This window comes from Prionailurus viverrinus, chromosome A1 (genome assembly GCF_022837055.1).
Source record: "Prionailurus viverrinus isolate Anna chromosome A1, UM_Priviv_1.0, whole genome shotgun sequence".
Classification (NCBI taxonomy): domain Eukaryota; kingdom Metazoa; phylum Chordata; class Mammalia; order Carnivora; family Felidae; genus Prionailurus; species Prionailurus viverrinus.
Window position 1 is genome coordinate 23,267,373 of NC_062561.1, and position 10,370 is coordinate 23,277,742.

A 10,370-nucleotide genomic window follows, 5' to 3' on the forward strand; every position below is an offset into this window, starting at 1 on the left:
AACAAAACCTAATTTTCCTCTAAACTAAGAACTATTATTGGTTAGTTTATTGTGTCTGTCTTGAAATTAAGATCACTTTCTTTTTCTTCCTTTCACAGTGCTGTGCATGGATGCAAAGATTAATTTTGATTCTAATTCAGCTTATCGTCAGAAGAAAATCTTTGACTTACAGGACTGGACCCAGGAAGACGAAAGGGACAAAGATGCAGCTAAGGCAGATCTGAACTACATTGGCCTTGACGGAAATATAGGCTGTCTAGGTACTGTGTGTTTTTATGTTAAAGTTGGATTGGCTGAGCTTAGTTTGTTTTCTCTGGGTCTGTTGCTTATACAAATCATTTTCCCCTCTTGATAGTAAATGGTGCTGGTTTGGCTATGGCCACAATGGATATAATAAAACTTCATGGAGGGACTCCAGCGAACTTTCTTGATGTTGGTGGTGGTGCTACAGTCCATCAAGTAACAGAAGCATTTAAGCTCATCACTTCAGATAAAAAGGTAAAATTCGAATGACGAGAAGTAACTTGATTAATTAGTAGATGTGGTCATTACAAGAGTATACTGTTATAATTCAAAAAGACATCACTAGTTTATAAAAAGCTCCTGAAATCAATGCAATAAAAGTTAACTAGAAAAAAAAGATAAAGATTCCCACTCTAATTTAGAAAACAAGATGAAGATATATTAGATGGTATTAGGTAATACTATAAATGGTAGTGATCTGGTGTAGAAGCCATTCCTGTGGAAAAATTCTGGAGATGCTAGTTGACCATAAAAGCCCAGAAATCTCAAAAATCTACAAAGCTACAAACAAGAAAATTAAAATTATTTTAAATTCTATTCACAGGTAATTTTTGTTACTATTGACTTGATCATTTTTTCTTGACTTGTTAATTCTTGTATATTTCACACGCATGCGCACGTGCACACACACACACACACACACACACACACACAAAATTTCTCATACACACACTTCCTATTTTCCTTTCTCTCTCTTCCTGTTTGCATATATATTTTTATAGAAACAACTTTATTTGCATATATATTTTTATAGAAAAAACTTTATTAAGATATAATTCACATGCCATCAAGTTCACTCATTCATATATATCTTTCAAAATACATATTTTGAATTTTTTGGCTAACATATTTTGAGCCACTTTTTCCATTTACTATGGTGTGCTTGTAAAACACTCATTTTAATGTTTGCATAAATCTGTCATATGTAGATATGCCATAAGTTAGAACTCTGACTTTATAAATGATTATCAGAACACAAGAGATGTGAAACATGATCCAAAAGATAGACATATTATCGATCATTTTTTAAAGAAGTATATCTACTATGTGACCAATGTGGGTTTTGTAAGACTTAATAGAAAAATAAGATAGTGGCTACCTTAGAACTAGTTTTACTGAATTTAGAACTGAGAATTCCTCATTGGTAAGGATAATTTCTTACTCTTTCCTTTTCCAGTGGCTGGAATAATGCTTAGTACACAGAGGTCATTGATAAATATTTATTATTGATGATGCTGACAATGTACATTTTACTTGTGATGTTAGACTCTAGAATTGTTTTTAAAAATTTAATTTACCATTCTTTGAGCCTATAGAATTATTTGCCATATTTAGTTTTACAAAAAGCATTGAACTAAAATGAGAAATAAAAGTGCTGTATTTCCCTTGTATAATAACTGTTCAAAAAAGTAAACAAATCTTATTAGAACTATATTTCTTTAGCTTCTTTTGGCATAAACTCTAAAAAGCAGAGTATTACCTAATTATTTAACTGTTGAATACTTACTAACGTGAACTAAAATTCTAATTACTTTTCTAGGTATGGCTTTTAGGGCCTAGGGACAAGAATAAAGCATATGAAGACTTCCAGTGTTGTGGGCTGACAGGAAGGGCATTGGAGTTGGAAACAGGCCAGGAACCTAGGGAGACAATGTAGATAGCATTGAAGTAGCTGTATACTTACCATGTCTCTTTGTGTTGGACACTGTACTTGGCATTTGGGAATACATGGTTACTTTGCTCAAGGCATTTATAGTCTGACTGGGGTGATAAAGTGAGTGTAGTGCTGTGGAAGAACAGAAGACTGAGCCGGTAACTGGGAGAATCAGGGTGGCCTTCACTGAATGAATGATTCCTTGAGCTGTCTTGAGAAATTGAATGAGTTAGGCAAGAGGAAGAAAATACAAAGGTATGTAGAGTCCAAAGAAGACCACTGTGTTTATGGAATGGGAAGATGCTTATGCATAAGAATATAGCATTATTGGAATGAATGATTAATGTTGGCAATTGAGACCACACTGTAAAGATCTCTGTTATCTGTAGTTAGGGAATTTGGATTTTAACCCCCTTACCCTAGTCCATATATATCATATATATATCATATATATATATGTGTGTGTGTGCGTGTATGTATATATCTCCATCCCCTTCCTATTTATTTATTAATTGTATATATGACTTAATATACATTTAATTATAATTATATAATTATTATATATTATATGTTATAGTTATATAATATATAATAATTATATTAAACATGTAATATTAATATATGTTTAAAAGAAAGTAACTCTGCTACTATAGGGTGAAATGGAGAGAAGAGAGGCACTGTCAGGAGAGATCAATTTGGTTGTTATACCTACTTGTTCAAAAATATTAAGAAGTCCTGGACAAAGGCAGTGTCAGTAAGAATAAAGCAAAGAAACCTGATTTAGAGGCATTTCTGAAATAGAATCATTAAATTCATTTTTCCCCCTTTTTGTGTTGGGAGGCCATGGAGAAGGGTTGGTTAGGTTAACTTTAAGACTCTTGGTTGGAGGGAATCATTGGGTGGTGATACCTTTTGTGCTGTCAGAGGCAAAGTAGAGAAATAGGTGTTTCTGAATGAATGTGTTAACTTTGGGTTGTGGTGACTGTATCTAGCAGGCAGTGGTAAGGATACTATACTTCCTATAATGGTTGGATGTATATTTGACAGTCCTCAGCACTGTGAGAAAAGTTGAAGTGTTAGGAGTTGGTAACATGACCCATGTGAGTGAGATGAGGAAACCAAGAGTGGAACCTTCTCCCCTTCTCCTCCCCTCCCCACCCTCCTGCATGAAGGATTGAATAGAGAAGGAAGACCCAATAAAAGAGAAAAAAAGAAACCAACAGATAGTTGCTGATCAGGAGAAAGCGGTGACATCCAAGGGCAAGGTGGAGGGTTTTGAGAAGTAAGGGATGGGCAGTAGTGTCCATCTGTAGGAGTGATCAGGCAGAGTAAGGATTGAACTGATGATTGGGAACCCTAGCAAGAACAGTAGGGGAGAAGGGGGCAGAGACCAGGTTGTAATGGGTTGAACTGTGATCAGGAATTGAGGGAATGGAGACATCCAGGTGAGATTACGTTTTCAGGGTACTTTTTCTGAAGGCACAGAAGAACATAGTGTTAGCAGTTGAATGGAGGTGGGGTCGAGGAGAGCTATTTAGTGTGTGTTTATTTGCTTGTTTGTTTAGAAGACCAGGAAGATGAGCTGTTTCTAGCTGGAGAGAAGAGATTTGAGGATGAAGAAGAGAGTGAGTATAGTCAACAGAGTGAAGGCCTGGGGAGATACAACACAGTAATTAGGGGATGAGATTAGTTTTTAACTCTCTCCTTGAGGTGTCATTGGAGAAAGGAAGATCACATGTTAAAAATTAGAGTCCTAGGGGCGCCTGGGTGGCGCAGTCGGTTAAGCGTCCGACTTCAGCCAGGTCACGATCTCGCGGTCTGGGAGTTCGAGCCCCGCGTCAGGCTCTGGGCTGATGGCTCAGAGCCTGGAGCCTGTTTCCGATTCTGTGTCTCCCTCTCTCTCTGCCCCTCCCCCGTTCATGCTCTGTCTCTCTCTGTCCCAAGAATAAATAAACGTTGAAAAAAAAATTTTTTTTTAAAAAATTAGAGTCCTTGAAGTGGGATAGGAGACTTATGAGGGAAGTGAGATGTATGAGACAGACCACTAGAGAAAGGGTTGCTGATGAAGAGTCATGATTGTGCCGCCCTTCAGGTTATGCTAGTGTATCAGGGTTGTTGTTGTTGTTCTCATTTTTTTGCTTTTCCTTGAAGTTGGAATGAGTAAACTGATTGGTTGAAATCATCCAATGGTGCACTCTTTGAAGGGATGGCAGAGGCATATTGGTCTTGACAGAGGTAGGGTATGGAGGAATTAAGCATGCAGCTAACAGTATCATTGTACTGCTCAGCCACAGGTTCTGGGCTCGGTAGTGAAGAAAGTCAGATCTGCTGAGAGTCTGGGAATTAGAACAAGGTTCAGGGAGTAGAGGCCTTTAAGAGGAAAAGACTGGGTTTTGATGGAGTTAGAGATAATAGGCACAAGGAGAGGAGGTTAAGCAGAGTGTGATTTACATAGCTGATATTCTAGAAACATTCATTCTGGTCAAGTCAAGGATTTGGCTTTGGTGGTAATTAGTTGAAATGGACTGGAGGTAAAAGTGACATAGTAGAGATCTAATAACTTTAAGTCCAGAGTGTTAGATGATGCTTGTGGTATGCATTGAAGCTATGCAGGATGAGGTGGGAGGGAGGGAGATAAGAGGATGCCAAGGTCATTATGAATTCTAGTCTGTTTCTTCATTTCTTAAAGGTCTAGAAATAAGAGTGGTAAAGATAAGGAATGGATAGCATTGTTCAGTGTTTTTTAACCTTTTTAATGTCCTGTCATTCACAGAAGATGATATTTCAAAGGGGTATAGGCGATAAATAGAGAAGGTTGCTTATAGTCGGAGACCACTGGCCCAGAGGCAGTAGCTGTCCCAGAACCTTCCTAGCTGCCCAAAGGGTAGAGGGGAACAATATCTTGGTATGTCTGTAACCCATTTGTATCACTTGTAGCTCACTAGTGGGAAGCTCTGGTATAGGTGAATGAAGACTTTTTTTTTTTGTTTTCTAATGTTTTGAGAGAGAGAGAGAGAGAGAGAGAGAGAGAGAGAGAGAGAGCATGGGTGGGAGAGGGGTAGAGAGAGAGGGGACACGGGATCTGAAGCAGGCTCCATGCTGACAGCAGCGAGCCCGATGGGGGGCTTGAACTCATGAACTGTGAGATCGTGACCTCAGCTGAAACCAAGAGTCTGGCACTCAATCAACTGAGCCACCCAGGTATTCCTGAACTAAGACTCTTTAAGAAATAAAAAAGATTTGGGGGGAGGAAATGATCAAAGAACAGTGATTCAGACTTATCAGGGATGATGAAAGAATGCTGATCCAAACGGGCCTTGAGGTTTGGATGTGAAGTGTAGCCAGGAGTGGGTATTCAGGAGAAGTTGAGTGATTTTGAGGTTCTGCTTTGTGTGAGAAATTGGTTGAGTTGATGGGGATAAATGAAGAACGAATGATAGTCAGGTAGTGAACACTAAATTGGAGATCTTGCATGTGACATTATCTTAAATCATGATCTGGGGCAGTCTTGTTGGTGTGGTGTATGGCTATGCTTAATAGAAAACGAGTAAATGCAGTCCGGAAGTCTTTGTCATATGGGAGGAGACTAGAGAATATGAGCCAGGCATTGAAATTACGCAGCTTGGAGAGAATAAGTTCTGGTGAGTAGTAGGCTGCATAAATTTTAGTGATGAGAGTACGGAGAGTATGATGGTTTGATCTGAAAATGTTACCATGGAATTAATTTGTATCCTAAGGCACAGACACTAGTATTTTCTTGGGAAGGAAGGATACCTACTCCTTGGTTTTTAAGTTTTAATCTACAAAAAGCATTTTATTCACAGGTACTGGCTATTCTGGTTAACATTTTTGGAGGAATCATGCGGTGTGATGTTATTGCACAGGGTATTGTTATGGCAGTAAAGGATTTGGAAATTAAAATACCAATTGTGGTACGGTTACAAGGTGAGTGTAAAAGATATCTTGCAGTTGTTCCTTGAACTCGAATTGTTTAAAAGTTCCTAATTCCAAGGAGTTCAGTTCATTTAAAATACAGTTTTCAAATAGCTATGTCTTTCAAATAAAAATGTTATGTAATAGGAATTTTTTTAAATGTGGGTTTAAAAAAAATTCTGACATTGGGGCAAAAATATTTATAGTTTTGCTTGGTATAATTTGGCACATAATTTATTCGTTGTGCTTTGTTTTGAATTCTGACTTTCCTGAGTTACCATTGACATGGTAAACCAAGATATTTCATGAGGTAACTCTGGACTTTTACAGTATTTTCTTTGGTTTTAGAAGCATTTATATTAAATAATGGAAGTACTCCTATGTTGAAATTTCATATTGTGACAGACATTTTATTTTTTAAATTTTTTTTCAACGTTTATTTATTTTTGGGACAGAGAGAGACAGAGCATGAACGGGGGAGGGGCAGAGAGAGAGGGAGACACAGAATCGGAAACAGGCTCCAGGCTCTGAGCCATCAGCCCAGAGCCCGACGCGGGGCTCGAACTCACGGACAGTGAGTGAGATCGTGACCTGGCTGAAGTCGGACGCTTAACCGACTGCGCCACCCAGGCGCCCCTTGTGACAGACATTATAAATGATTTTGTGTAAATATTTAAAACATCTTTATATTTGCATAAATCATTTCCAGGTACAAGAGTTGATGATGCTAAGGCCCTGATAACAGACAGTGGACTTAAAATTCTTGCTTGTGATGACTTGGATGAAGCTGCTAAAATGGTAAGCAGGCTATGATAATCTAGGGACAGATTTGCAAAGTGCGTAAGATGGATGATAGGTGTAAGGGGTCCAGTGCTCCTAATATGCAGCTAAAACACTCATTATTAGCAATATTAGCCTGTTCATTTTAGAATCTAAGTTTTATTTATTTATTTATTTATTTATTTATTTGACAGAGAGTGCGCACATATATGCACATGGAAGGTGGGGGTGGGGAGGGATAGAGGGAGCAGGAGAGAGAGAGTCTTAAACAGGCACCACGCTCAGCACTGAGCCTCAGTCAGCCCAGGGCTCAATTCCACAACACTGGTTCATGACCTGAGCTGAAGTCGAGTTGGATGCTTAACTGACTGAACCACCCAGGCACCCATAATTAATTTATTTAAAAATTTTTTTTTTTTCAATGTTTATTTATTTTTGGGACAGAGAGAGACAGAGCATGAACGGGGGAGGGGCAGAGAGAGAGGGAGACACAGAATCGGAAACTGGCTCCAGGCTCTGAGCCATCAGCCCAGAGCCCGACGCGGGGCTCGAACTCCCGGACCGTGAGATAGTGACCTGGCTGAAGTCGGACGCTTAACCGACTGCGCCACCTAGGCGCCCCCATAATTAATTTATTTTTAAAGGATTTTTTGTTTTATATTATATAGATATTGCGTGGTTCTAAAGTCAAAACTATAAAACAATGTATATTCAGAGAATCTAGCTTTTATACTCATTCCCTGTTTCTTCTTTCCCCACACATAACCACTTTTTAAAAGAGGTCTTTAGTTCATCCTTCCAATTTTTAAAATGATAAGCAAATAATGTGTGTGTATATGTGTGTGTGTGTGTGTGTGTGTGTGTGTATGTATCTGTGTGTGTTTATCTGTCTGTCTACATTTCTCACATTATTTGATGGTAATATGTATTTTACCTCACTTTTTTTACTTAATAACCTATCTTGAAGCACACTCCATAGTAGACATAAAGGTGTTTTGAAAATGAGAACCTTTGATTCTTTCCTACCTTTGTGGACATTTTACGGAATACTCTGGGGCTAAATGGTTTAATCAGCAATAGGCTTTTGAGATTTGCTAAGTTAGTATGTTACCATTTTGTAAAAATAATAAAGGTCTTTTGTCCTTCTTTGGGACATACTTTGGGAAAGTACTCACTGGTAAATAAAAATCAGTTGCACTTTAGTGACACAGGGACTTACACGTAATCTTGAGTTTAAGATTTTGAGCAAAGAAATGGTAGACAGAAGGTGTTCCAGAAAGCTTTGTGGACATGGAAAGAAAGTAGAAGAATCAATAGAATCTTGATTAAATAGACCCCTGACAGATAAAAGTGAGCAGGTGGTTTAATTTGTGACTAGTGTTTTTCTTCTGACTATGAGATTATGGAGGTTATAATAGTATAGATGATAATATGGTGATGATGATGATAGTAGCAGCTGCTGCCATTTATTGCTTTTTGTGCATGCAATGCTAAGCTTCCTCTACAGGTATTATCTCATTACAAATGTGGTTATATAATTTCTGGTTTTATAGATGTGGAAACAGCGGCTAAATAAATTATTCATCAAGATCACATCATACGTATTGGAATGGGATCTGAACCCAAGGGGCCTAACTTCAAAACCTTCTCTTTACTACTCTCTTGGGCAGGAGAGAAGCTGAATTTGTTGTTTGTTTTTTGACATATTTATTTTGTGTAATGTTTTGTATGGTACCAGCTGGTTAGTCTTAGATTATAGAGACAACATTGCAATTCAGCTTGATAAAAAGTAAAATACTAACTAACTCCCTAAACCCAAGCTGCTATCCCAATATTGCAAGTTAAGGTGTGTACATATTATTTAAACAGATTTTTATTGAGATGTGCTTTGCACTGTGTGGCATCCAGCTAAGACAATTACAGTTTCTATCTTTAAAAGAGAAAAAAATTTAAGCAATAAAAAAAAATTTCTAGGGGCGCCTGGGTGGCGCAGTCGGTTAAGCGTCCGACTTCAGCCAGGTCACGATCTCGCGGTCCGTGAGTTCGAGCCCCGCATCGGGCTCTGGGCTGATGGCTCAGAGCCTGGAGCCTGTTTCCGATTCTGTGTCTCCCTCTCTCTCTGCCCCTCCCCCGTTCATGCTCTGTGTCTCTCTGTCCGAAAAATAAATAAACGTTGAAAAAAAAAAAAAAAAATTTAAAAAAAAAAAAAAATAAAAAAAAATTTCTATACATATATCACACATATATATTCAATTGGAATATGTATAAAATATATATACATCTTCAATCAGAATATATATAAAATCAGTAAGTATTGAACGGAGGCATGAGTTGTGAATAGTGTCAGATTTGACTATCCTTCAAGAGTGGCAAATGCTTGTAAGAGTGTGAAGTGATTTATAACAATGTCAGAATAGCCCAGATGTTTTAAATGAAAAAGACTTAATGTGCATTAATTTCACATTCATCAGTAGTTCTCATTTTATGGTTTCGTGAAGAGATAAAAGATGCTTTGTATTTTCCTTTCAGGTTGTAAAGCTCTCTGAAATAGTGACCTTAGCCAAGCAAGCCCAAGTGGACGTGAAATTTCAGTTGCCAATCTGATCCGAGAACCCAGAGGATGGCTGAAGGTTTTAAATGTGATATAATCGTTAAAAATACTGTGTTCTGTATTATTATTGTTCCTTTTCTCTTGATTGTGTGGAGATTGTAATTGCCAGCTCGGCACAAAAACTTTTAAAAGCATTTGCTCTGCATTTAATTCTCTGTTCAGAGTGGGCTCTTTGTGTAAAGAATGTGTAACGCAGTGATCTCTTTTTTTTGTTGCAACCTTCTTTTTTACTTCTATGGAATGTCACTCGCAGTATGCCAGTTTATTGTTAGATACAACATTCTTCATTGATAAGAGTCCTATGAATAAAATAAATATGAAGATAAAGCTTTATTCTTTAGCTTTAGAAATATATGTAATTTAGCCTCATTAGTAGAGCAATGTATTAAAACAATGTTTTATATAAGAAGTGTTTATCTTCAGAACCAAATACCTATCTAAATATATCAATTACTATTTATAAACAGAGCCTTCAAACACTCCCCAAAATATTCTTTTTAAGTATTTCAGTGAAGTAACTTGTTATTTGAACATTGTTTTAACCATTACAAAACACTGATTACTGTATGTTTTCATGATCCTGTGGTATTGATAAGAACCTGTAGGTTTATATCAAATAAAAGGTATATTCACTAAGGACTTGGCAGACAAAATTAATAATGTCAGTTTAAGTTAATAAAAATCTCTCAGTGTAACTCGGATTAATTTTTTTTTTTCTTTTTCCTTTTCTAAGTAAACACAGTAGACGGTGATGTGTTCATCATTGCACTAAACATCTCCAAGGAACTGATTTGTAGATCACGTACTGGGGCATGACATTACATATTATGGAGCTACCTACAAATATTTCCCTTGAATTCTGATATTTATGTGTGAATCATCTAGTACTTTCTTTAAAAAAAAAACACAAACATGTTTTCCTTTGTGTCCTTGTGTGTGTATGTATCAGGCTTTTGTTCATTGCTTAGAACAGTTGATATTTAACTGTTAACAGTGTTCATATCATGTGATTAACTGTGTAGATACCATGGAAGGAAAAATCAGTCCAGCAATGACTATGTAACCATACTGGTGAATATAAGGACTTCT

The 10,370-nt window shown here is 37.2% G+C and overlaps 1 protein-coding gene across 1 annotated transcript in view; it reads left to right on the forward strand.

The window, feature by feature from the left end:
- Positions 1-9,982, forward strand: part of SUCLA2 (succinate-CoA ligase ADP-forming subunit beta) — a 45,567-nt gene extending 35,585 nt beyond the window's left edge. Inside the window, exons 7-11 of the mRNA XM_047869703.1 lie at positions 99-260; positions 356-498; positions 5,782-5,902; positions 6,600-6,688; positions 9,200-9,982. Of these exons, the coding sequence (XP_047725659.1) occupies positions 99-260; positions 356-498; positions 5,782-5,902; positions 6,600-6,688; positions 9,200-9,274 (590 nt within the window). The 3' untranslated portion in view covers positions 9,275-9,982. The remainder of the gene's footprint in view (positions 1-98; positions 261-355; positions 499-5,781; positions 5,903-6,599; positions 6,689-9,199) is intronic.
- Positions 9,983-10,370: the final 388 nt, after the last annotated feature.